Raw genomic sequence first — 27,961 nt, 5'->3', positions numbered from 1 at the left:
GATGTCACAGTCATCATCACTCACATTTTATTCATGTTTACTAGGAATTTGACAGGCCTATTTTGACTTACACTAGTGCTCATAGTGATGATTCATCCATCCAAAATAATCCTTCAAAAGTCAGCGTGTAGAAAAACTACCCCTGTGGGACTTCCTTTCAAAGATCATGTAAACTTAACAGATTTGATATTGTTTCCAACAATTTATAAAATAATTATCACAAAGTGCAGCTCCATAGAGAAAATAAACGCTTTAGCATAAAAATTGCACCAATTTACACCCATCAAAAGTATAAAAGAGGTCTGACTGTGAAATGGCAAACAGATCTCTACAAAAGCAGCATAGAGATAAGCCCTTCCTCCTCTGAGTTGTGAATGGATGTTTCCAAAAGTGACTGACCAGTCTTGCTTTTTTCTTATTGCTCTTTGATTAAAAAAAAACACAATAAAAAGCACAAAATGCCAACACTCATTTCATCTCTGAGAGAACAGTTTCAGAGGATTATAATAACATAAAAATAAATCAAATAAAATCAAAAGTTATTAACATTCAATTTAACAGTTTTGATGTATATTATACTGAGCAAATTGTGAATTAAATGCTACCTACCATAATACGGTGACTAAATAAAGGAATTCCAAGCAATTAGCATTAGAAGGCACTTTGACAGAGCAGTCAGAGAGTCGATTGTTGACTTTCACCAACATTGTCGTAACGTCATATAAAACCAGCCTGTGTCAGTACAGGCACTTTGCTTTATTAACATCTCCTATAACACTAAATAAAATGGCAGTTTTTATTATGTTAAGACATGCTACCATGAGAGTAAAATTTTAAATCTGACTCCTGAGAGTAGCACAAAGTGCATTTGCTTTGTAATTAAAGATAAACTGTAATTTCCCAGAACAGGAAGCATCACTGCTTTGATTCCTCCCTGCAGAGTGCAAATACAGAGTTGAAAAGTCAATTCTACAGGCCACTCATAATATACCGTCTGCACTTTTCCTGCTTTTTGACTTCATGATTCCACCCAAAAGCTTTTAATACTTGAAATTGGCTGAGATTTAAACATTTTTGAAATATTTCCTGGGTCTTCATGGACAACATTGAATAATAATTATTAATCTAAAAAAGCTTCTGCTTTTTTTAAAACACGGCAGCTTGTTGGGAAACAAAGAGGTCAAACTTAGAAAGAAAGAAAAATAAAACTGAATTAAGCTTAAGTGGACTACAGGTATATATATTACTTGGTAAATATTTAGATAAAATATACTAAAAGTCTGCATAAAAATCTGCTTCCTTTTCAAACCTTTCCATCCCCTTGACAAAAGTTCACTTCAGTAACAATTACAACATGAGCACACCTAAAATAAACTGATACCACACAGTTGAAAAACAAAGTGATTTTAAAACATAAAATACTTGGTTAAAAAAAGTTTTTTGGAGTAAGAGTGATTCATAGTTGATTCCAAACAGTCGTTACATTGGCATCTTTAAAGTGTTGCCGCACTGACATCATGATAGTGTTTCTGTGACATTGTGCTGATGTTTTCAGGGGAAGTCGCTTCCATCGTAGATGATCGGCTTTTCCATGGTCAGATGGTAAAAGACTTTCTTGGAGATAAACCTGTTAAGAGATGGTTTGCTGATCAAAGTACTGCAATCTGAATGACTGAAACAAGATGCTGAGCCACATTAGGAGGCCGGATTTAGTGAAGACACACAAACACAGCTCAAACACAAACCGCAAACAATTGCAGACTAGAATGGATGAAACAATAATAGTTAAAATAGCTATGTAACAAACAAGTTGTCTAGTTATTGGAAAATTCAGGACCAGGGTGCTTGATAAAGGCTCTTTAACATAAGTCAGTTTATGCCAGTGATTGAAGGTGAAGGAAGAGAGGATGGGGAGTTACATGAAGCAAGAAATCTTGACAGCAACAGTGAATAAGATAATTCTACAACTGCTCATGCCATAAACCTAGCTTTCATTTTCTTGGATATCGCTATATTATCAGTAATGACAGGTACAATATGCGTAGAATCAGCAGTAATAACCGTGTTTGATAGAAGACAGAACAATCTAATGTTTGCATCAGGAGCTACAATGATAATGAAATGGAGAGGGCTGATATTGGTAATTATAACAATTCAAGCACAGAAGCTCTTAGAGCCACTTTAACTTTTTTTATGAACAATAATAGATGCAGGGCTGATGTTGGTAATTTAAGCAGTTGTGGACGGGCAGGTCCACAGCAGGAAATGATGGAAGTTAATACTTTCCCTACATAGCATAACTGAGCATGTTTTCTGGCATTAATTTTGCGTATACTCATGGATGCTTTTAAAGTTTGGGGTAGTTTACATGTTTGACCACTCAGGCCATCACAAAAGTGGCTGTCGGCCTTATCACCCCCTTATTTTTCAACATCTATCCCCTTACAAAGACCCTTTAGTAGAATCGTTGTGACTATTAAACTTTTTGTTGAGCCGTGTTACTGCAGCCTTGTCTTATTTTCCTTGATTTGTTGTCAGAAACATAGAAACTGTGTATGAATTATGCATTCACTGCTGTAATTACCTCCTCCAATGCCTGAAGAAAGTCCCTCTCCAGGAGTCTGGAGGGTAATTATACTCTTCATCTTCTTGAATACATTATGTACAAATAAAAATAAAGAAAAACTCAAGTGTTCAATACCGTGAAAAGGAGTTGTCAAAGATGAGCATGTAGAGGCCAGGGTGTCGGACTTTCAGCTGTCCTTGAATTGTCTCTTTATGGGAATTACAGCGAGTGAGAGGAATCAGGACCTGAGAAAAGAACAGAAACGTTGGTCCGAAATGAAACTTCATGTACAGGTTAAAGTATTATTATCCTACAAATCTCTAATGAACCAATTCTTTTATGAAACACTTCTACTGTTTTTATAAAATGGTTTACCTTACATGACTTTAAAAAAGACAGAAAGAGCTTTCTCAATCACAATAAAATAAAACTTAAAAAATCATATCACACAATTATGGCACTATAGTGAGGGGATGGAAATGTAAGACAAAAGGTCAGAACTTAGTTAAAGCCCCTGACTTTGTCAAGTTCAGGATGTTTACTTCATCTGGCTGAGCAACACTGGCCACCTGCAGCGTTTTCCTCATTCAGTAAAATTTGAAAGACCGAGCACATAGTCCTGGTCTCTGCAGGGGAAGCAGGGTCTGTCCATTGTGTTTAGTAATAACTCTTTTGTTGCTCCATAAGAGCTTCAAAATGCCTGCAATTTCTAATAAAAGAAAGCAATTTCCCTCAGCCTTATGATGTCCTATTTTATGATTGAGAAAACATTGTCCTTGATTTTTGCCCTTTCTTCACATTTCTGTGTCAGATGTACAATGACTAAATGATGGCAAGGCCATCTTACTGTATAGCTGTATGTGCTGTCAGTTGTCTGACAGGTACAGAAAAAGAGCATGAGCATATCTACCTTTGACTGCTCCACCTGAGTATCAGCTGTTTCCCTGTAAACCACGCTAAAGGAGATGCTCTTCGGCTCTGAAGAAAACATCCAGCTGATGGTCGGCCCGCTGTCGCCCACAGCAACAGTGATCACACTGTAACAGCTGGACTTAATGAAGAGTTCCCTAGAGCCGTCACCAAACTGAGAAATGTCCTCAATGCTGAGCGGGACTGTCACCCTGCATGAGAACAGATGTAATCAAAACAAGAATTAAAACATGGTGACTCATGCTTTAAAAACCCAATAACGTCAAGTAAGAAAAAGATGTGACTCACGTAACTTCTCCTGATCTGAGGAGGTTGATTTCTGAATCCTGAACAGTAGGGATGTGCTCTTCAGGATCATCAGGGGTCACATCTCCTGTGCTTCTGCAAAATTCAAAAGCAGGTTTTTAAAGATTCTGACTCTTACAGTTGACACTTGGTCTGCACAATGACCAAGAAGGAAACAGAGAAAAGGACTCAGTGGGGGATACCACTGTTCAATATTTCTCTGACCATATAAAATGTGATCAACAAATAATCAGATGAGCTATAACCCACACTCTTTTTACACTTTACCATATGAAGAATTTGTGAGATCAAGATCTCTTTCACAAAAGTGACCTGGCCCTACATATTTAAGACACAGATTTCAAACAAGAATCTTAAACCAACAGCTGCTCTCTATGTGTTTAACAATACCTTTGTCTCCTGAATCCAGAGCAAAGCAAATGATCGTCCTATGTAATTTTGACAAATTAATCTGAGGTTTTCAGATTGCTCGCTCTGGAGGTGCAGATCGCCCAGCGGTCAGGTCGTCCCCTATGTATGTGGGCAGCCCAGATTCAAATCTGGCCTGTGGCTCCTTTCCACAAGTAGTTCTCCTATCGTTTGTCTCTTTTTCTAGATAAGATAATTAGCTTGAATTCATGTGACAACATAAAAACGGTGTGCAGAACATGACAACTACACTCAGGTCTACGTTAATAATATATGGAATGCGCACATGCTGATCAAGAAAGTATTCATTGCTTATAAAATGTATTTCTCATTACATTAAATACATTTGCATTGTGTTTAAGTATCACCATCGTGCACTAACACATTTTGCTCATACACTTCAGATTGAGATTATGCATTAAAAAGCTTAGTGTATGACAAGACACCATAAATCTTCCTTTTCCAAAGATTCGACCATGGTCATTTTTGTAGCTTTGCTCCTATTTTTTTTCATCTGAGATACACTAGACTTGGCATAAATTATGACATAATGATTAATTGAATTCAAGCACAAATTCAGTGTTAGACAAACTTCTTCCAGTTATTCATCTGAACATCTATGTATACATAAATATGAACATTTGTAGTGCACAGATTCTTAAATAGCTGTCAAAAGTACATAGATGTGTTGTACAAGTTTCAGTGTTATTTACAAAAACAACAAATAAGTGTGCTACCCTTTTTCCCATCACTCAGCCACCATCCAACCCAGCATCTCAAAACCTTGGTATTTCTCAGTGGTTCTCTTCACTGTAAACACACACAGATAAAAAGTAAAGCTTTCTCTTCATACTAGACTATTATTGTCATATACTGTGTATGTGCTAATGTATATCTATAAAAAGATACCTTTGAAAGAGAAATCAAAAGGCACTGCAGAGAAGAAATTTTTGTGTGGGCAGATGTTTTTTTTTTTTTTTAGTTTCTGACTCCCACTATGCAAAGACTGAGTGACATCACCCCAGAGCTGTAGGAGATTGATTATTGATTACTGATGATTGATAATTAAAACAAACATGCACATGGTTTTGACAAAAAAAGTATTGCATTTAATAAGTATATATAACTTCAAAATTAGCGCTCTTAAATTTCAGTCCCTTAAAGGAATAAAAATTAAACAAAAACAGTTACAGTACATAAGTTAGTTGTATGACAGGCCACTGAGTTATGAACCACCAGGTCAAACGTCAGTCATGAAAAACATCTCTGGGTTTATAATTGCACTTCAAAATCAGGAAAATTGAGGCAGTGATATCAGCTCTAGGATGCTGGGGACGTGTCGGTAGAATGCGCCAAAAGCCACACCCGCTCACGAGAATCCTCTCAAATTAAAAAAATGCTATAACCTGAATGGAGGAACCATCTGTCTGCTATGTTGCCATGTTACAACTCTCATTTTAAGCCAACAGAGGACACTCTATTTCCTGATGTTGCTCTTCAAAATAAAAGTCTTCCATGATTATTAGCATTGGACACTTTTATTGTGACACACTAGGCAGGAAGAGAATGTGTCTCTCCTCATATACTTTACTAAACTTTAGCATTGTGATGCAAATAAACAGGAGGGATTGAACTGTTACTGCTTTGAGAGAGACAATGCCACTGTCCACTTCTTTCAGTTATCCAGGACTAAAGACAAGTGACATGTGGATTAGAGCACACCCTCAGCAGGTAAAATGTTGTATCATGGTTGATCTGGCCTAAGTGAAAAATAGACGAGCAGTCTGCCCCCATGATTTTATGGTGAACTATGGCCAGAGCACTGCTACCTGACTCTGTGCCATAACAGAGACAGAGACAGAAGTCTGTTTTATGGCACAAATTTCTCTGTTATGATGTTTTTAATGACCCATAGACCAGGCCAATCGATTTGGCAAATTTACCTCCCATTGAACACAGCACTTAACTGGCTGTTAATTTTCAATAAAGGCAGTGGCATCAGCTAACAACAGACTGTTAAGATAAACAGCTTGTGATGTTATATCTCTGCAGCATTGGGGGGGGGTGGGGGGGGGTGTGTGTGTGTGTGTGTGTGTGTGTGTGATTCCTACACGACCCCATCATGCAAACGTATCCAAACATATCTAGTTTGTTCAGACAAAAATTTGGGATTTCACCTTTCAGGGACTTTCAGTAAATATGTGTTTATTACCAGGAAACATGGTTTTTATGCATTTAACAAAAATAACAATCACTCTCTCAACCAAGTGAGGGAACTTGTATTCTTGTTGCAGCTGAAGTCAACAAACATTTAAGGAACATAACAATATACATTACATAAGCTTTATAGCCTTATGAGGCCTGTCAGCTCATTGTAAAAGTGAAAGCAGTTAAGTAAAGTGTATAAGCAACATCTCATTCCAGGCCTGTTCTCCTTCAGCGCTAATTTGGAGATTGTTGTGGTGACTAGAGAGGTGCTAGCTCACTGCTGAGGTTTCCCTTGACAGCAGTGCCTCACTGTGACTTTTGGTGCATGTCCATAGGACCATGTATTGTGCATGTGCACAATGCCTAATATGCACATCTGCACATATTGCTAAAAACAATCCTATCTGCAATTTTTAAAAGCATATTTCATACTTTTTGACCATGTCTATTCGGCACTATTCAGCATCATTTGCACCATTTGCACTCCTTGCAACCATACAATTAATGCACACAGACTTTTATATAATAGGTAATGTGTCTAATTAGGGTTTGTTCATGTTTAAATTTGGATTGTATTTTTACCTCCGCCAAGGAGGTTATGTGATCGGGTGGGTTTGTTCATTTGTTTGTCTGTTTGTTTGTTTGTTTGTTTGTTTGTTTGTTTGTTTGTTTGTTAGCAACATAACTCAAAAAGTCATGGACAGATTATCAGGAAATTTTCAGGAAATGTCAGAAATGGCATGTGAAAGAACTGATTAGATTTTGGGAGTGATGGGTGAGGAATTTTTTAAAGGATTCTTTCCTATTGGGAGATAGGGCTAATGATGGAGGTCTGCGCTGTTACCACTTACACCAGGAGATGGTGGACATGAGTAACTTCAATCCCAGCAACATGTTTTTGGTGTCTTTCTATTCAAATTTTTAGAGTTTATAGAGTTTGAAAGATGCACGCCCAATCGAGGAGACGAGTTGGAGCGTAACAGAGAGAAAGACATCGAATTGTAGCGTGAACACTCACAAAGCTGGGAGGAACAGAGGAATATTCACCCTCTGCCATGACTTTCAGTCGTCCGGTGAGACCATGGGTGCTTCCGCCATGACAGTCCACACATAGCGAAGCAAATGCTTTGCCTCACCGTGTCTCCACCCCACCGGGGAGGGAGTAATCAGCAAATTAGATTTTGGGAGTGATCTGGATCACCGTCTGGATCCAGGAATGTTTTTAAAGGCTTCTTCACTATTGGGAGATAGAGCTAATGGCAGAGGTCTGCGCTCTCTGAGTGCTTTTCTAGTTTTTTATATTTATTTGTTTAATTCCTGTCCATTAAAAGTAAAATTAACCAAAGTCAAATTTCTTGTTTGCATAAGCATACTATGAATAATAAAGATTCTGATTCTGTTGTGAGTATATTTCAGCCTGTGTGTAGCACCTTAAATGTCTGCTTTAGGGATTAATAAAGTATATCTTCTATTTCATCTTTTCTTGCTCTCACACAGTTAATGCTCCATACTTACATCCTTCATTTAAAAGATGACCAATAATCAATTATTATTTACAACAGGGCACAAAAACTGCTATCTCTCTCAAGTAAAGGCAAAAAACAAAGCCTCAAAATAAATCTTTAAAAATTATTATTCACAACACTGGATGATAGAAGCCACCAAATGGTACTTTGAACACAATATTTCTTTTAAATATCCCTTGTCCATTCAGTGTTAGATATTCGTAACACTGTGTTAATGCATTTTTTAAATTAATACAAACTGTTTGGCTGCTCTGGGAACAAAACATTTGAAAAATCTGCATAAAACTAAATCTGAGAGATTTTAAATCATGCAGCACTAAAGCCAGTATTTAAGTTTATTTTTACTTTTTGGTGTGGTCTTAAAAAGCTAATGAACAGCAGTACAAGTTATTAATAGAGGGCACATAGTTTAGCTCTTTTTAAAGATACAGTGTAGCATGCAGGGGTCTTGTTTTTGTCTAAAACTCATTGTTGTGCTGTGTTGTTTATATTTGACATTCAAGGCTTACTTAAAGACAAAGTTGCATCTTTACTCAAAACAACCACTTGAGCCAGGTCTCAAGCCCTTCCCCTTCATTTAACACTCACATATCTAGTGCTCCAGAAGGCTGTTGCTCTTGTTCTCCCTCCATGGAGCCTCCTGTGGTCTGGGATGTGGTGTCGCTGTCGTAGACACCGTTCACTTCCTCTTCTGTGATTATATCAAAAGCTCCATCATCAGATCTGGGACTGGGGTCTGAAACTGAGAGGTAAAGCATGAATGGAGTAAAAATACTGGACTGTGAAAACACAGCTTGTTTGCATGTCATGGTCTTCTGATTAAATGAATTCAAAAGCCTATTGCATGGATAAAACAGTAGAAAAAGGGCACCTTTCCTTACAACAGAAGCAAACAGCATTTTCTTTCAATAGAAATGTCACCAACTTCTCTGTCACCCACTAAATGGGAGTTTATGGTGATGGTTTCTGTCCTTGTTCCTTAAAATCACATGTCGGTCTTTTCATTTCTGCTTTGCTTAAGGTAAAAGTAGCTAGCAGATTTTTTCTCACCTGTTACTCTGGGTGTGGGTTTATAAGGAGCTGGTTCAGGAGTTGGATGAGGCCCAGCTCCAGGTGGAAGAGGCTGGCTGTCTGTAGGACTCAGCTCTGCCTCTGTGAACCTCTCCACCACTACGCTGTGCTGGGTGTAACAGTCTTTACAGCAGCGCTCCTTCTTCCCACTGTGCTTGGTCATTACAAAGTTGTTGCTGCAGTAGTAGCAGAAGATGCGACCACAAAGCCTAATGATAAAACGATACAAAGAAATAAACATAAAACTTGATAGACGTTTGTTACTTGTACATGTTAATCCCACCATCTTGTTCTGTTTTCTTAAAATTCTTTAAGGAATTTTACTATGTTGTGTAAAAGTCACCTGCAGTGATGTCTGCGCAGCCACCAGGTGAACTGACCCTGGCAGCCGAGGCAGTGTGTAGCTTCTCTGTCCAACAACCAGCGCTCCTCTGCACGCAGCTTCTGTTCAAACTCTAGAGCGTCTGACTTCTGCCACAGAGCATCTTTATCCCTGCAAAAAAGGGTAGATTCACAAAGTTTTAGTGTTTTTGATGCTTTTGATGAATCAATCATATATTGTAGAAGCAGAATATAGTTTGTTTTTGGGGTCTAAGCTCTGGCCTCATTATTATACATGGAGAATTTAAGGAGGGAAGAGACGGTATCTCAGACCCTCCACTAGAGACTAAAGAGCTACTCTTAAAAGCAAGAGCTCAGTACTGATGAACAGCAGAGCTGGCAATGGCGGAGCAGGGGGAAGAGACCAGAAATCATGAAGCCTAAACAGGCCATCAATTTTTCAGATAACATTGTATGTCAACTGTGACACTTAAGTTGTCTCCCTGAACTAGCTTGCAGGCATTGCTATATTCAATAAACTTTGAAGACTGAACAAATATTGGATTTTGTGACAAAGTGACTGAGCAGTGGTATTATAAGAACATGTTTATATTTAACAAATGCAGTTACTTTTTACCTGAATATAAAACTGCAAAGAATGAAAAAAGCATGCATAATAACAAAAGTCTAAAATAGTGAGCACATCCAAGAGGAGTTCCTGGCCTCTCTTTCAGACCTGTGTTTTCAGGAAATTATCTCAACTGTTTTTTCCTGCTCTTTGGCCCAAGTTCCCTACTATCAATGTCAAGCTTAAAAAAATCAGAGATCTGCTCTCACTAGAAGAACAAATTCAAATTGCACACTCCCTGGGGTTATCAAAAAACAGGCAGCAACTAAATATAATAAGGTGTACCATCTTCAGAGAAAACAAACTTTGACTGTCTTCTTCATTTAAAATCCATCCATCTGTAGCAAAAGACTCAGGGGCAGATCCACTAAAGAATAGCACAGCTTTTTGGCACATTTTTAAGCTGTGCAAAAGGCAAGTACAAGAGTGTCTAATCCACAAAGCATGTGCAAAGGGGAAATCCACACTAACTGCACACAAAATCCATGCAAACTGCTAAGCCAAGGAAACAGTGCCCTGTCTCATTTGCATGCCTGTAAATGAGGGAATTTTCAAAATTCAGCAATCAATCCCCAAAGGCCAGCACTAACTTCCACAGACAGTGGTACAATTTAAAACCAAATGAAACCAGATATAAACCATAAAGATATGAGCCATGTACCCCTCCTCCTCTTGCTTCTCCAGTAAAGTTAGTTGTCACTGTTTATCTAAAGTCAAAATTTTTATTAACAACAATGAGATGTTGAACCAGTAGGATGCAGGCATGACCCACTTTTGAATATGTTTTACAAAATGAATTTGTTATTAACCAGGTAAATCTTAATTTGCTTCCATGTGTACTTCTAACAGACAGCAATAAAATATTTTGGTACAAAAAATGACACTCTAGCTGAAAGTGAGCAGTGGTGAGTTTGAACTGTTATTTTATCAAACCCCTTTATGGTGTACGAAGTTCATCTACATGGGACATAACTAATTGGCTGTTTACTATAGCTATTTTTCTGTAAATTATACATGCTTCATGAACAATGAAACAACTCCGTATTTAGGCAAGCAGGCACACTGAGTGTGCTTTCACAAAGCTCTTGAAATTTGCTTTCTGTTGTGGTATGAACTGCTGTTAATATTAATGTCAACAATCCTGAAAGTTTAAATTAATTAACTGATCCAATATTGATTTACACAGCAGGATGTTTAATGCCGTACAGAGCCTCTGAGTTGCACTGTTCATCTAATGTGCCGCCACATGTGCATTTTGCTCCTTATCTCTGCACGAACAAGTTCTCGGCCTAAAATTTGTATTTTTCTTTCCTTCCAGCTTACTCTTTCATAGTGATACCAGTAATGTAAACACACATCCACCAATGTGTCACTTGGTCTGTGGCAAAACACTAAGTGTGTTCAGCTGGTAAACCTCTAGGACGTGTTAGTGCTGGCATATGATTAGAGCAAATTCTTTGGTGGATGCTTTACAAAAGAGGAGCTATTAGTGGGTGCACATCTCAAGCTAAACTTGGTGCTATTAGCATGGCACAAAAATCTTAGTGGATCTGCCCCTCAGTGCACTGGTGACCCTAAAATATAAGAAAAGTTCTACCTTATAAGCTCAATGAGCCGCTCTTCAAGGTTGGTCTTGGTTTTGTTGAGGTCATCGATCTCTGAAGTCAACTTCAGGCACTCGGTTTGTTTAGCAGATTCTGTTATGTTGAGTGTCTGCTTCAATTCCTCGCAGACCTTCTGTGCAGCTAATTGTGCTTCTTCAGCCCTGAGGAGAGTAAAAATATCAGCCTGTATCTTTTCTAATGCAACCAATAGTTAAAATAAGTGACAAGTGCTCATAATTGTACCTGGTAACTGCATTCCTCAAGTACTGTATCTCACTCTCACTCTCTCGAATGGTCGTCTCTGTCTTTGTGATGTGAGCATCTTTCTCACCAGTGAGATGCAAGTACTGCTCATTCACAGCCTTGTTTAGAAAAGACACAAACACTCATTAAAAAAGACCATCAGCACAAACTTTTTTCTACTTAAATTGGTCTAAGTTTGGCTGGATAAATTATATTCGATACATTTCATAAAATATACTCTCAAAATGTTGTAATGTGCATCTTGCATTTAAGGACCTAACAATGTGTAATTCATTTAAACAATCCTTAAAATAAGATCATTTTATAAAGATCTATCATAAAAACCACATAAACTGACAAATATGATCTAAGAGCCTTTCACTACCCTATTCATTTCATCATGACCTGTTCACCGCAGTGATTTTGCATGTTTATACCTCCTGAAATCAAAGACAACTGTTCATGCAATCAGTGTATCTCCATCCATCCATCCATCCATCTTCTTCCGCTTATCTGGGTCCGGGTCGCGGACCCGGCCAATTCCACCAGCTCCTCTGGGAGGATACCGAGGCATTCCCAGGCCAGCCAAGAGATGTATTCTCTCCAACGTGTCCTGGGTCTGCCCCGGGGTCTCCTCCCAGATAGACATGCCCAAAACACCTCCCCCGGGAGACGTCCGGGAGGTATCCTTACAAGATGCCCGAACTACCTCATCTGTCTCATGTCTCCTCTGCATTGAGGAGCAGCGGCTCTACTTTGAATCTCTCATGGATGTCTGAGTCCCTGACCTTATCTCTAAGGAGAAAGCTCATTTTAGCCGCTTGTTTTTGTGATCTTGTTCTTTTGGTCAGTACTGTCTCTCATTATAAAAACAGAAATCTGTAATTCTTCATGTAATCATTGGCTGTTAATAAGCACTACGTATATATTCTGCCAGTTTTTATATTGCACCCAGTGTTTCACTTCCTTTTATGTATCACTTCCATAAATCAAGTTATTATACAGCTGTAGGTGTCTGTTCAAGGTTGTGTTTAGATGTTGCACTTCTGACCCCGATCTATCTACAGGTTCTCTTGATCATGTGTAGCTATCCTCAGACTGAGCACATAACACATATTTACCTAATGATGGGTGTATTTTATATATATTCTATAAAGGCATGAAAAGGCTACAGAACAAGTCCTACTGCCTATCATTGTTCAGTCTCTATGTGAGTATAAATCACTGCATCTTAAAAACAGACCTCAAGTTCAGACACTTTGGCCTTTAAGCTGGACACATTCTTCAGCTCCTGCTGCAGCTGGGCTTTCACCTTGTCAAGCTGCTCATTCAGACTCTGAAATGTAAAAAAATAACACCAAAAAAAGCATTAAGAGGAATGTTTTGAGATGACTGCTAATAGCCTTGGATAGCTTTCATTTGGTGTTTAAAACATCTGAGGAATGAGATTCAAATGGGGAAAGTTGAAGAAAATGTAATTCCAGTTGGAACAACCACTCATAAAGTCAGCAAAATTTAGACTCATGGTTTCTAAAACTGACAGTAATATGAATTAGAAAATTACAGAAACTTATTACTTCATTCAGTTTATTTTTTATGACTAATATATAATTGGCTTTCTTTTCTTTTCTTAATTTGAGCCATCAAACTGCCTTAACACCCTGAGCAACAAAAAACACCCACTTTGTCGCTTACATGGTGTGTCCATAAGATTACTTCAAATTCTAATTTTATCAATCATACGCACAATCACACAACTTACTTTAGAAAGACTGGGACATTGTGTGGAAAGTTAACAAAACAGAATGCAGTGATTTTCCAATCCTTTTAAACCTACATTCAATTGAATGCAGCACAAAGAAAATATATTTATATTCAAACTGATAAACTTTATTACTGTTCCATAGATATACATGTGGAATGCTCAAAAAACACCTGGAACATTCAACAGGTAACAGGTAAGTAGTGACAGGTGATAATACGATGATTGTATATAAAAGGAGCACACCAGGAAGGCTTGGTAGTTCACCGTTCAGCATTAGCTTATACACTTTGTATAACCTGCATGGGCAGAAAGTTTATGCCAGCAGTTTATGCACAAGAATCCTAAACATGCAATTGCAAGAAGGGGGAGATTTTACTCTCTATAGTCCATAATATTATTAAAAGATTCAAAGAATCTGGAGAACTATCTGTAGGTAAAGAAAGAATATAGTTTTTAATACTTTAACAATCAGTGTGTTCACCCCTAGATGCTCACACAGTATTGTTAGAAGATAATGCAATGTAACGCAGTGAAATTAGTGTATCTGTACAGTAATCAGAAGCTAGGTCCTGTCTGAGTGCCACTGTCCTTTCTTCCATCCTTTTTTGTTATTCAATCTGCCTTTCAAAAGCCAAAATGTGACCAAATGAAGAGCCGTTTGGGAGCCAAACTACCAGCTGAACCAAATGATCTGGATCTCTTAACAGAGACAGATTTCCCATCACAACCAGCGAGGCTGGACAGACCTCAGCTTAGGAAACACGGGTAAACCAGAGTTTAATGTACTAAATCACAACAAAGCTGTACTGAACCAAACCAGGCCGCTACGTGGAAACGGACCATTGTGTGACACCGTTGTGTGACACTGCTCATCAGGGCTTGCGATGGAGGCTTTTTTAATTTCTGCCTCCTGCCGTTTCTCTATTTATTAATTTTTTTCACACATTTTTTTCATATTTTTATTTAGTTATTTTTGGAACACAAAAGTAGCTGAAGAATTAAGTACATTTTTATTTTCTCACTATTAACACTTTACAATAGTCATAAACAGCTCAAAACAGGGCCAAAACAGAGCGCCCCAACAATTTTGGGAATGAGCTTTGTACATAGTACAATGTACAGTGAAGTGCTTTTGTACCTGTCCAAGCTTGAATACATGCATTTATTTACAAACGAATACATTTAAAGCACTAACAACCCAAGGAGTAGCACAATACAACAATATAAAAATGTAAAACAGAAAATGCAGAGTAGAAAATAAATATAATGTGTATTTAACATAAGAACACAATATCAGAAAAGCAACTTTACAGCTGAAGATACTGGAGTATCGCAAGACCTTATAAATGCACTCTAACAATGTCAAGTATAACATAATAGGTTTAGCTGGTTTCATGTTTACCTCACTTATTATATTAATTTAAGGTGTTAAGCATGCTAACATTTGCTAATTTCAGCTTGATACAGGGGGAGCTTATAGAAATGTCATCAGCTGAGAAATTTTTCTATATAGTGTACACTTAACCTGACAATTTTTGGAAGGTTTTTCTCAAAGTTGGGTCAATTATAAGTTACAAATGACCCAATGTGCAACAAGTAAAGCCTAGTTTCCATGACTGCACTCCGGCTGGTGTCTTTTTAAGGGGTAATGCTAATCTTTATCCCCTGTGGCTAGTTAACTTAAAACTGAAAAGCATCTCATAGAACCCAACTTCAAAAAATTATATAATCCGGTGATGGAGAATAGATTTTAAAGACTTATACATTTGTGAGATTGCCTCCTTTGATCAAAATGTGACTGTCTATTGCAAGTCCGCTCAAACTTTGAAGTAATAAAGATATGATAATATTATTATAGTGTGTGATGTTAAGTAAGTTATGAGTGCAAAGATCTTTGGATTACATTTCAGAACACTTACCAGGGTACAGATAAAAAGTTACTCCCTGGTATCAAAGGGCATGGCAAAAAAAATTATAACAGAAAAGCCATCACTGTATCAAAACTGACTATCTTAATTGTAGTAGAACTCATAGTAAACATGTTTTGACTGACTCACCTTCGTCTGGGCCTGATGATTCATGCTCTCAGAGCTCAACTGGAACTTTACAGCCTCAGCCTCCTCTCGACCGGAGTCTTTGATGCTCTGTATTTCTGTCTTGGTTTTTTCCAGCTGCTCCTGAAGCTCTGTTATAGTGTCTTGAAGTTTCTCCTTCTGTTTCAGCTCCTCTTTTAGACTTGCATTCTCCGTGCGTATTTCTGACATGCACTCTCCGAGCCGTTCCACCTCTTCCTCCAGCTCTTCGATCTTAGCAGCGTCCCCTACCAAATATTCTCTGGCCTCTTCTTTCTCTGCACTAAGCTTACATATGGTGATCCCCAGCTCAGCCATCTCTGTGTTTGCCCTGTGCAGACCCTCACGAATCTCGTTATTCTCAGACACTAACTTGTCATTTTCTGCCTTAAGGGTCGACAGCTGTTCTCGGAGGGCTGTGGTCGAGATAACCAACTCTGCTTGGGTGGCTACTTCTCTATCACGCTGCTCAGCCAAAGTTTCTTCTTTCTTTTTGCACTCCATGAGCTCTGCTACATGCCTCTGATTGAGTGCCTCTGTTTGCGCTTTAAGCTGCTCAGTAAGAGTCCTGAGTTCGTCTCTTTGGGCCTCTGTTACCTCCAACTGTGTTTTTGATTTTAGCTTTTCCTCCTCAGATCTCTGTACTTGCACCCTGAGGTCCAGGATCTCTCCCTGGAGCCTGGTCACATCTTTCATGCTGACCTCCAACTGGCCCTCAACCATAGTCAATTTACTTGTCACTTCCTGCTGCTCCTTTGCTTGGACTGTGCTCCGCTCAAGCTGAGATTTCTCCATCACCTGCTTCTCAGAGGTAACTCTTTCAATCATTTCTGTCTGTTTAACCACCATTGCTTCAGCATCAGCTTTAGCAATCTCCAGCTCCTTCTCTCTTTCCTCCAGAGCATTTAACCTAGACTGCAGCTCAATAATAGTCTTCTCTTTACCCTTTAACTGCACATCTTTGGCTTGAATCTGATCCTGAAGGCTTGCTTCATTCTTGCGTGCTACTCCTAAGTTCTTCTCCAACTCTCCAATCTGCCCGTGAACACTCTTCAGGTCGGCTTGCATGCGGCTAAGAGCTGCTTTCACTGTGTCCTGCTCCTCTCTCAGCCTCTGGTTCTCCTGTTCTAGCCGCTTTGATGTGTCCTCCGAGAGCTTTGCAGCAATTGTCGCTCTCTGCAGGTTCTCGTCCAGCTTGCGGTTCTCCTCACGCAGGTGCTTCTCTTTCTCATCCACTGTCATCTTGGTGTCATCCAGCTGACTGCGAAGCTGTTTCTCAGAAGCTCTCAGTGCTGCTAACTCAGTTTCAAGAACCGTTCTGCTTTCTGCCATCTCCTTCATCAGCTCCTCGTTTCTCTTTGATGTGGCCATCAGTTTCTCATAAAGCTCCATGAGATTGGCACACTGGTTCTTGTAGTCCTCTATCTTTACTGCTTGCTCTTTTACATTAACTTCCATCTCAGAGAGATTAGATGTCAGTTTGTCGCTCTCTATGGTCAGGCTCTGGTTCTTGGCTTCTAGCTCTTGTAGTGTCTCACAGCTTGACTTTAGCTCTCCCTCTTTTCTCTTTAATGCTTTCTTTAGTGTACTGACTTCTGCATCCAAAGACTCTTTAATGCCACCAGCCTTCTTCTGCATTTCATCATTATCTAGCTGTGCCTTCCTCTTCACCTCCTCCAACTCCTCCTCCTTCTGCTCCAGAGATCTTTGGAGGTCCTGCAGCTGCCTTTGCAGGTTACTCGCCTCCTTTTCTCTCACTGTCAGAGCCCCCTGGAGCTTATCAAGTGTACTACACTGCTCCTCCACTTTTGCCTCCAGCTTTGCCTTCTCCTCAGATGCAGCTGTAACCAATGCTCCAAGTTTTGTTTCACCAGTCTTCTTAGCTGCTTCCTTGACTCTCAGCTCCTCCTCAAGCCTCTCCGTCTGTCTCCGCTTCTCCTCTCCCTCTGCTACGGCTTCCATCTTCCCTTTCTCTGCCTCTTTCAGTCTATCCAGCAGCTCATGTATTTTCTGTGCTGAATCAAAATGACTGGCTGCCTGCTGGCCCTTCTCATTCAGAACCCCATCTAACTTGGCCAGCAGCTCAATGTTCTTTCCTTCAGCAGCTGCCAGCTTTTCTTGCAGAAGTTGTTGTTCACTCTCTCTGGCTTTTCCTGCAGTCCTGAGTGCTTCCACCTGTCTGGACAGTTCTTCTTCCCTCCCCTGCAGAGCCTTGAGTTCTCCCTGAAGACCCTGCTGCTGCTCTTGGGCGGCAAGGGACATATCCAACTGCCTCTGGAGCTCTACAACTACCCCCCTGAGTTCATCTGCCTCCTCACCAAGCTGCTTCATCTTATCTAGGAGCTCTCGCTGGTTCAGCTCAGACTGATCCAACTCCAGGCGAAGCTCCTCAACTGTGCTGCTATCCTCTGCGCATGGGGGCAGAGACTCATTCAGGTCATTCAGAAGACCCTGGCCATAGTCAGGGCTGTAGGGGAACTCAGGAGCTTGCTGGATGTTTGGCAGAAAAGGAAAAGATACAAAAGGACTAAGTGATGGACTTCATAAACTTATCTTAAATAACACTTACTTTATTGGAAGAAAGATGTATGTGGTACCTGGGAGTACGAGCTGGCCAGACTGTTAATGCTTGAGCTACGACTGGGCGGCTTCCACATATGACCAGGTGAGTTTGCACTTCCCAGTGTCCGCCTGTCAATCAGATAAAAAGCTAAACTCCAAAACATTTGTTTGTGCAAGTTTTTGTGCCAATACTTATTGTATATTTATACATGTGATGGATGTATTTGTAGTTTTCAAGCTCTAATATCTGTTTTCATCTTACCTTGCAAAAGTGGGCCAGGCAGCATCCAAATCATGACCTCTGGAGGCGACATCAAACTGGACCTCATTGAGTTCATAAAGGTGATTTATTATGTCAACACTAAGGTGTGGCTTTAAGAAAGGGCTTCTTGCATAGTACCAGTCACTGTAGGAAAAGAGATGAGTTAGTGGTTTTATCAAGACAGAAGAAAAGGTAAAAACAGTGAAAAGGGCAAAAACAAAAGGTGTTGTGTCTTATTCATACCCTTTACAGGCAAATACCTTGGAAGTGGGCTTCAGTTAGCTTTCAAACAACTTAAGTCTCATGACACAGGCTAAAGCTTTTTCTTGATGCTAATAAACAACAAAAAGTGACTTTTTAGTACCTATTCCAAATCAAAAGATAACTTAGATCCTCTAGTCTAAATGAAATTTGATACAATGTCATACGATATTATATGATACAACACGACACAATAATGCGATACGATACAATCTATCTTCCCATTTGGGAAATTTGTCTCAGACCAGTTTGTCTCTGGTTATCAGTCAACAACCAGGCCTCACAAGAGTATACTAAGACCAGAAGGGCCAAAGACAGAAAGACTATGACTTTCTTCCACATGCTCAGATACTGGGAATGCCATATTGTCTTGCACAGCAACTCATTGCCCCATTACGCTGCCAAGGTAAGTGAACTGTTCTACAACTTCCACGCTCTCACCATTCACAGACACAGATCCAGTGGCAGCATCCAAGGCATCATCAAATGCCATACAGCTTAAAGTAACAATCAAATTCTTTAAAAAAAGAAGTTCATTTGCAATGGAGGGACTTTTATCGTCTGCCAGATGGTAAAAGGTCATACTCAGACTGGAGGATGTGAGACCAGTTAGGTACAAGTGAAAACACTATCTTTCAGGGGGGTGGAAGTGGCTAAGGTGGGTTCCTAGTTGCAAGTTCCAGTTGGGCCAAGTCTGGTAGTAGGTCTGGTAGCTCGAGAGGCACTATTTCTCCATCTGAGCATTGCTGAGGTGCCCTTGAGAAACGCAACTACCCCAAACTGTTTGGGTGCTCTTTCATGTGCATTCTCACTCTGACATCTCTCCAGTGCATGTGCACTGGGACCTGTTCATGCATATGCATGCATGTCAGCCTATGTGTGCAGCATGTTTAACAACAGAGTGTTACATTTAATTTTACCCTTCAGGTTTTGAAAGGACATCTTCTTCATGTACGTACATAAGAATTTTAGTAAGAGGGAAAGCATGCTTTAAAGTACACTGTAAAAATCTTCCAAAGAAATGGAAACTAAAGAGCCTCCACATGAGGATTGTTCACACTACACCCAGCACCCAGCTTATACTTTATAAATTGGTAGGTGTGCACTGCGTCTACATAGGCAGCGTCACTGACCCAGCCCTGCAGCAGTCTTCAGCTACACCCCACTTAATGACTTCCTTGAGGTTCCAAGCATTTGTACTTAGCGTGGGAAAAAAAAGTCCTGTTCTGCCTTGTTCCCTGTGCTTAGAAAAATTTGAAGTGCATTCTGTATCTTATATTAATTAGTCTCCTGGGAAAAATGTAAAGCTCTGTTGAGAATCTATGTAACCTATTAATGCATACGATTTCAGTGAACTGAATGGATTCTAGTCTCCATGTGTGCTTGATGTCTGTGTTCCCTGCTGTTTTTGTTTAGTTTAATATCAAGCTTTAAATGGTTTGCTTTCTTTGCCAAGGCTTCCTCAGAAAAGATTTTATTTCAAAGGGACTTCCAAAATCAAATAAAGAGTAAAACAAATACAAAAGATTTAATACAAAATCCTAAATCTTTGGTTGGAATAGTCTTCAGACTATTCAAACCACATGTTGTCTCCTCTGGAATCAGAGACCCCATTTAATGTAAAATAACAAGAAGTAAAACACCACAACAAAACCTCCACAATGACAATTCAAAAAGTAAAATGGGAAGTAGCATTTACATCACTTTCCTCACACTGTGTCACCACACCCAACCTGCTGATTTTTGGTTCCCTTTACTCTTAAAAAAAAAAAAAAAAAGAAAAACTTTGCAAAGCTAGTTTTGCTGTGACTACCTTACCTGGTGACTCTCTGGTTCATCAGGCACTGCTGTAGTGTGTCAGCCAGCCGCTGATGTACGAGGGAGTAACGGATAAACGCTCGCCCTTTGCCCAGAGAAGTCTTAAGCTGTCAAAGAAAGACATAGGTTCATTAAGTTTTTAACAAGCTTTATTTCATGCATTAAAAAAATATCAAAATATGTCATTATTTATCTTAGTTTTCTTGTTGACTTCGCAAGCAGTTAAGATGTATTTTAAGTGTGGCAGTAAGCATATTGTGGCAGGCTCTCTTTGCATATTTTGGCTGGTATGTACTTAAAAAGAATGGCCGCACAAACTCAGTTTGAGTAAGCACCCTCTGAAAACTTCCGTAGTGCCCTTAAGCAAGGCACTGATTTCCCATCTACTCAGGGCATCAGTCACTATGCGGTCCTCTCACTCTGACATCTTTCTGATAAATGGATGACTTGAGGTGTTTGGTTCAGGTCGGTGTGTGTATCATGTTTCACGATTACCAGATTTCCTACACAGTATAATGTAGGACTTTTTTAGACCTCTTTAAGACCTGAATCAAGTGAAATTTAAACCACTTTGTGCGCAATAAAAAAAAAAAAAAGAAAGAAGTACAAGGTATGTGAGATTTGAGATTTCTTGGTACACTGGACCAGGACTGAATTTTTTAACTTGATGAACTGTTTATGAAATGAAAATAGTATGAGCCAAATTAGTTTTTTTTTGGTCATAAACACTCCCTATTTTTTTTCTGGCACATTTGATGCTTCTATTTCATCATTGTACTGTACAGTGATATTTATCATCATATGTTTTAGCAGTTTTTGCCGAGCTGATTCTAAACACTTTAATTCATTAAAAAGGAGAACAACACTTTTGTCAGGGAAACCTGTCAAAATAAAGGTGGGCTTTACGCATTTTTTTGTGGGCAACTTGACAGCCCAGAGGTTTGAGAGGTCGACTGCTGTTTCATGGCAGTACAAGGCTTATTCAGTCACGGTTAGTATTATAATAAGTAACCTTTACAAGCATATTCACAAAAAAGAACAATTAAAATCATACAACGTTGGCTAGAAAATGCAGAATGGATACAGACCCGTCTTTGTCAAAGAGCTATTTAAAATTTAAGACTTCTCACAAGTAAAAATAAGACTTTTTATGGCTTTAAATTTCAAAAGTCCAATTCAAAACTTTTGAAGACTGTACATTCCCTGACAGAAGTCTTGTCACATAAGGACATAGTAACTAAAAATGGTATATAACTTTATTTCTAACCAGTCAATTGTTACAATAAATGGTTCATTTAATGTCAAAGGCTTTCACATTAATAACTGGGTGTAAAATGAAACCATCAAAAAGTGTCCTGATGTTCACAGCTTGAAAAGCCCATAACATCTGTTTCTGCAAGGACAAAAGTCTTGTCATGCCTTTAAATTAAAATTCAACCAATCACAGATTACAGCTTCACCTGTGACAAGTACTGTAATTAACACATTCCCAGGCATGTATAAAAGAACCCCAGTACTCCAGACCTTCATGTGAAGCACAACCTGACCTAACCTCTGACAACATGCCAAAGTTTCAACCACAGACCAAAGTGCTGATCATCAAGAACCTGAAGACCAAGTCTGCTGCTGAGGTGCAGACATCTTCAATGTATCCAAACATCAAATGGAGAGGATAAGACAAAGATCTGTTGAAGCTGGTGACGCTCATGACAAGCCCAGTTCAGGCAGACCCTGTTAGACAGCTGTTGTTGCTTCGACTGTCCAGGGCCAGCTCTTTTACAGCTGCAGCAGAGCCACATGAAAACTGGTCGCCAGAAACCCCTGTATCTACAAGAACAGTATGTCGAATTCTCTCACACAGTAGGCTCTATGGCTAAATTAGCATTCAACAAAAGACAAAAAATAAAAACATCTGCATTTGCCAAGGCCCACAGTTTGTAAAAAGGATGGTGAGTGAAAAAGTGGGAGAAGGTTGATTTTTCTCATGAATCATCCATTGAACTGCATCCCAATCGCGTAAATACTACAGAATACCTGTTGGGACCTGCATAGACCCAAGATTCACCCAGAAAACAGTCGTTTGGTGGAGGAGAATTCTTTTTTCCAAGGCACCATGACTTTATTCTGATGTAATTGTTGTATGTTTGTGTATTCCAAATAAAGTATGGTATGTATAATTTCTACTGTACATTATTTTTGTATGCAACAAGACTTTTGCCCAAGCAAAATCTGACCTTTCTGTTCTAATTACATGATAAAACTCAATGAATGATACAAATCTTTATTTTGGTATAATAAGCATAATCTAGAGGGCTTTGCCTTTCATATAAGCCATTTCTGATTCCAACTGATCAAATTCAAGTCAAGTTATTATTTGTAGTTCCTAAAACTTGGATAAGCAACAAGACTTTTGTCAGGCACTGTACTAGGGCCCTATGAAATTCGTTTTATCTTTTGCCAGATTCCGTTTTATTTTTTTCAAAATTCTGTTTTTTTCCATTTTAATTTTTTGGAATTCAATTTTTTAACCTTTCCACTAATTGTACCATAAAAAAAGTGTTTTGTTTATGTAAATGAATCAAATGTTCACTAATTAAATAGAAATAACCTTAAATTTATTGAAAAAGGGCCACAGTTGGCCCAGGAGCCATTGTTTGGATAACCCTGATATAAAATAAATATAACCAGTGTAGCAGTCAGATATTTCCAACATTTCAAGACACATTCACATGTATAATCACATCTAACTGATGTTTATAACGTAAACGAAGAAATCCTTCTGTTCTCTCAAACAAAGAGTGATAGCAACTTAATAAGAAGGTCACATTAAAGTTAAATGGTTAAAAAGAAACCTGTTACCTAAACTTTTCTTAATTCTCTCAATATGTAACAGTCCATGCAGTTTGATGCTGCATTGTTCTACTCCTGACTGTAACAGTTCTCTCCTCATCTCCCTCCATCCTCACTGTCTGTCCGTCTGCCTCATATCAGACCGCTGCGTTAATGCAGACACATGTTGGCTCGTTAAGCAACCAAAAGGGAACTACAGTATCTACAGGAGGAATTATTAAGCAAATTGTTACTCGAATTTAACATCATTTAGACTGTGGGACTTCATAAAATCTCAAGTCCGTCCAACTCGATTTTGAAGCCTTATATTTAATAATAGTTGTTTAAGGGGGGAATCTAAAATCCAAATGATAAGTGAGAAGTGAGTACCTGGTGCTTTATCTGTGATGTCACTGTAAACAACAACCACAAACATCTTCCTACCTCAGTGATGGATTTGACAAAGCGGATCCCATCATTGGCTCCTTTGACTTTAGCCAGACAATCGCTGAAGTAATCCCAGTAATCTTTCCTTGTACCAAGAAATGTGGTTTTCTCCTTTTGGTCAAACTAGAGAGAAGATAATCACATGGATACAATTTCAATGATGAGCTCAAGAACATAGATCTGTTTGAGAGGCCTGTGTTATTAAAGTATTAAATAGTTTAGTTTAGTTTTTCTAGTCTAGTCTAGTCTGGTTTAGTTTAGCAGTCAGACAATGAAAAGTGAATAAAAGTGAATCACATGTGTAGGGGAGGGATAAACCCACTTTGGGCTTTTCTCAAATCCTCACCAAATGTGGTCAACCATGTAACACTCCAACAAACAAAGTTCAAAATCAACTACCAATATTTACCGTATTTACCTGATCAGAATGAAATAAACAATAAAAAATGAACATAAAAACAGCAATAATGTGCTTGAAAATAATGACAATAATAATTATAACAGCAGGCTTAACCAAATCCAGACTGCATAAACAATTCACTACGAACCCTTGGTGGCATCAAAGCATTTTTGAGCCTCAGTTCTGTCTAGACAAACAAAAGAATTCTGTTTTAAAGTACAAATTTGTCTTCCTCAATTTGACTCCACAGTATCTGATGGAGTTTTGTCTTCAAATTGTATGATAAAATGATAGGTACAGGTTAGTGTTCTGTCTTGTTTAAGAGGAGAATATTGATGTCATAAACAGCCAATACATTACAGCTGCATCACAGGATTCGGAAAGGTTGCTGTTCTCACAAAGCATTTCTGCAAACAATAGGAGCTTATGAAACCACTTGGGGAAACAACATTACCACACAATAATACAATACGTTGGATACATAAAACCATAGAACAATGTTAATATACAAGAGGACTGTGAAAGACAACATTTTTTTCTAATAATACCCAGACATTTTTTAACCCTACTGCAGAAAAAACTGATGTGATCTTTCCAAAAAAGCTTTTTCATCAATCAAGAAGATCCTTAAAAATCTTCTTGATGTGACTTCAGTAATTTCTTCATCATCAATTTGTAATTCAACTTATTTTGAGTTATATTTCTTCTTCCTAGCAAAGATCATAAATTAGATTTGTTTTTCACATTAAAAGCCAATTTATTGTAATATACAATATGCTAGATGGCTATTGTTAACTTCCTTAATGAGTACAGACCAATTTTATGTTAGAGGTAAGTAAATTTGTGTCATCTGCAACTAATAATGGACATACTGTATTGAATACTAGTGCAATACCATTCATGTGGATAAGGACAAATACGGCTGAAATACTGTTTGCTTGATTGTTCTTCAAACAAATATTAAATCAGTCAAAAGAAAATTAACATCTGCAAGTTTTTCCCCAACTTTTGAGAGAGTAAACACATTCTCTTTTCTATTCTTTTTTAATCTGTACAATTAATGACATCTTCCCTGAGTCATTAAATTTTTTACTGGACAAAAGTAAAAACACACCTGAAGCAGGTACTCCAGTTTGTAGGAGAACTTGTGCAGGTTGGTGCTGTCATCAGTGATCGGCTCCCCACTTTCCCTGTACTCCTTTGCAAGCTCTGCCACAGCCTCTAAAATGCACATAGTACAAAAACAACATGGAGTATGAGAGCTACATTAACACACAGCTCAGACAAGCAGGGTTTCTCTTTGATAAACACAGTACGAGATGGCAAAAGGCATTTTTCTACATTGACCCAAAACACTCCTCTGCCAGTATATCAAATAAGTTTTCTAGAAATCTCTCCACCGTCTTTAAGCACAGATAATTCTAAAATCAATCACTTGCCTCGGATCCACCGTAAAAACTGAAAGGGCACCTGCGAAGGGTGCACCCTCAATACACACTTTCTGTCTCGTTGCATGCTGAAAGAGGCGGCCACCACACCCTGACTACAGGGCCGTGAGGCCGGATGCACGTTTTCCAAAGGATGAAAATGACCAGAAGAGATAAGATATTTCCTCTTGTAAGGACTGGAATTCGACCTGGCACTCAGACTAAGGTCCTCACATCATAGCAAGCCTCTCTGGCTCTTCATTCTTCCTCTCATCAGTCACACCATGGAGGCCAAAAACTACCAGCAGCAAGTCTATTCCCACACAATCACAGAAACAGGCAGCCACATATAAAGCTGACGTACCATGCAGATCTCTGATAATCCTCTGGAGTTGGCTCTCCCCTGCCGTAGCCCCAGTAGCCATGGCCCCACCACTCTCTCCCTGGCAACCAGAGGTCACAGGGTCATGTCCAGTCTGCTGAATCAGAGAATCAGAGCCAGTCAGGATAAAATTTGAACACTGTTATATACTGGACTATCTCTACAACACAGATATTTTAACACTTGTGACATTAATGTCACACATTATAAATTTCATACTTCTCAAGGGTCAATGTGTTTCTTAGATCTTAAAGTCAGCCTGAAATAGAAAAAATGATCTTTAGTATTTGACATTTTTACAATTCTGTGTAACACATATCACATGCAGATCTAAGCAGAAAGTAAAAAATATAAGTCCCAAAACAGTTTTATTTATTTAAGTTTTATTTGACCAGGTAGTCCCTTGAAATTAAAATCTCTTTCACATGAAAGATCTGGCCAAGACAGCACAGAAGGTACAACAGGAGGAACACTAAAACACAAAAAAATATGAGATACAAACATCAGAGACAAAGAAAAGGATAAAACCGGCTAAATGAGGCAGTCGCATTTTTTCAGTTAAATGACCTTTTACTATAGTTTTAAAATGATCCGGAGAGACAAGATTTTTCAGAGAACACAATGAGCAAAGGCTTTTCTACCTTAAGGTCAGGGTCAGAATTTAAATCTGATTAGACAGGTGCTGAAAGGCAAGGCACATAGTGAAAAGATTCACTACAACACTTCTAGTGGAAAAAATAGCATATACAAATAAGGCTGCATGTAATATCCATGCAAAAACATGTTAAAATTCTTTAGATATTTTTGCTTCAACTCCAGTTTCCATAACCCCCAAATGGAGAAGTGCCCACTCGTATTATAGCATTCCCATAGGTTACATAACATATATCGGTGTGTCGGTTTACCTAGTGACCGTGTTCACTGACGACTTTCAGCTGAAATGGGCTGGGTCTGTCCTTAATGTTAAAGGGTCCCCACTACCTCTTTAGGGGTTTTCCGTAATATTGTCGGCATGTGTTTATCGTGCTCGTATTTAATGAAGACTAAAAGCTTCCAATATCTGCTGTAGCTACAACTGCAGTGGACACATTTGGCTGAAACTAGCTTTTTAGCATGGCTCTAATTAAACTGAAACACCAGTGTATTACTGAAAATGGGTTGTGTCAGACAGGCTAATCCTGCCGTGTTATTTGGCTATAAGGAAGTAAACAAAACACATTTTAAATATGTTGTATGGTATGTAACAGTGGCTTTAAGAAAACAGTGTAACTGTTTGAATTCAAGGTTAGCTAACGCCTAACATTTTATAGCACAACATACATATTTCAGTAAGTGTAAAAACATTGCATTGTTTGTTAAAGGTTAGAGCTGTTTAGCTAGTAGCTAACTAGGTTAAAACGACTTATAAGACTGAAACATTTACAGTGGTTAAACAAAACTGTTTATAGTCTTTCACAACGCTAGAAGAACTTTTTTTACCTTGAAAAAAAAACTAAAGTCAAGAATATGCCGCTGTCAGCTCAAGCTTTGACATACGACTTTTGTGTTTTTGCAGCTGTCTTTGTGACGTTAGGTCTAAAGTTGAAACAATGGTCCTTTCACATATATTTTATATTCAACACCAACACGAAACTACTGCTTAGGTAAACTAACACATTCACTTCAAACTGCTGGTAAAACGACTAAGAAAAGAAAAGAAACTTTGACATACTTCTGCGGATATGACTTGAGTCCATAACAATCCACAGCGTTAAATGTGCAGACAAACTTGTTAAGACTTTTCTGACTGATGTTGTGTGAACCAATAACAACGCGTCATGTTGTCCTTAAGCCAATCACCGCTGGACCAGAGGGTGGGACCCATAGACACCGTAGTTCGGTTGTCGTTGCAGAGTAAACAGAGACGTCATGTGATCAATGTTATT

The 27,961-nt window shown here is 38.7% G+C and overlaps 1 protein-coding gene across 3 annotated transcripts; it reads right to left on the bottom strand.

Annotated features, from left to right (window-relative positions):
- Positions 1 to 6: 6 nt before the first annotated feature.
- Positions 7 to 27,807, bottom strand: fyco1a (FYVE and coiled-coil domain autophagy adaptor 1a). Of its 3 annotated transcripts, XM_041790927.1 has the most exons (19): positions 27,748 to 27,797; positions 26,256 to 26,295; positions 26,019 to 26,133; positions 25,342 to 25,448; positions 23,825 to 23,950; positions 20,552 to 20,658; positions 18,473 to 18,616; positions 18,246 to 18,339; positions 15,634 to 18,138; positions 13,055 to 13,147; positions 11,812 to 11,930; positions 11,562 to 11,729; positions 9,359 to 9,508; positions 8,995 to 9,224; positions 8,533 to 8,686; positions 3,785 to 3,877; positions 3,477 to 3,687; positions 2,702 to 2,811; positions 7 to 1,627 (listed from the first exon to the last, which is right to left on the bottom strand). In XM_041790927.1, the coding sequence occupies exons 3-19, from the start codon at positions 26,077 to 26,079 to the stop codon at positions 1,552 to 1,554; spliced, it is 4,548 nt and encodes a 1,515-aa protein (XP_041646861.1). In that variant the 5' UTR covers positions 26,080 to 26,133; positions 26,256 to 26,295; positions 27,748 to 27,797; the 3' UTR covers positions 7 to 1,551. The 3 variants fall into 3 exon arrangements, with proteins under 3 accessions (XP_041646861.1, XP_041646860.1, XP_041646862.1); XM_041790926.1 differs by lacking the exon at positions 26,256 to 26,295 and having other exon boundaries at positions 27,748 to 27,807; XM_041790928.1 differs by lacking the exon at positions 26,256 to 26,295 and having other exon boundaries at positions 26,019 to 26,130.
- Between the last annotated feature and the right edge of the window lie 154 nt (positions 27,808 to 27,961).

This window comes from Cheilinus undulatus, linkage group 7 (assembly GCF_018320785.1).
Source record: "Cheilinus undulatus linkage group 7, ASM1832078v1, whole genome shotgun sequence".
Classification (NCBI taxonomy): Eukaryota; Metazoa; Chordata; class Actinopteri; order Labriformes; family Labridae; genus Cheilinus; species Cheilinus undulatus.
This window is presented reverse-complemented; position numbering and strand designations above follow the sequence as displayed.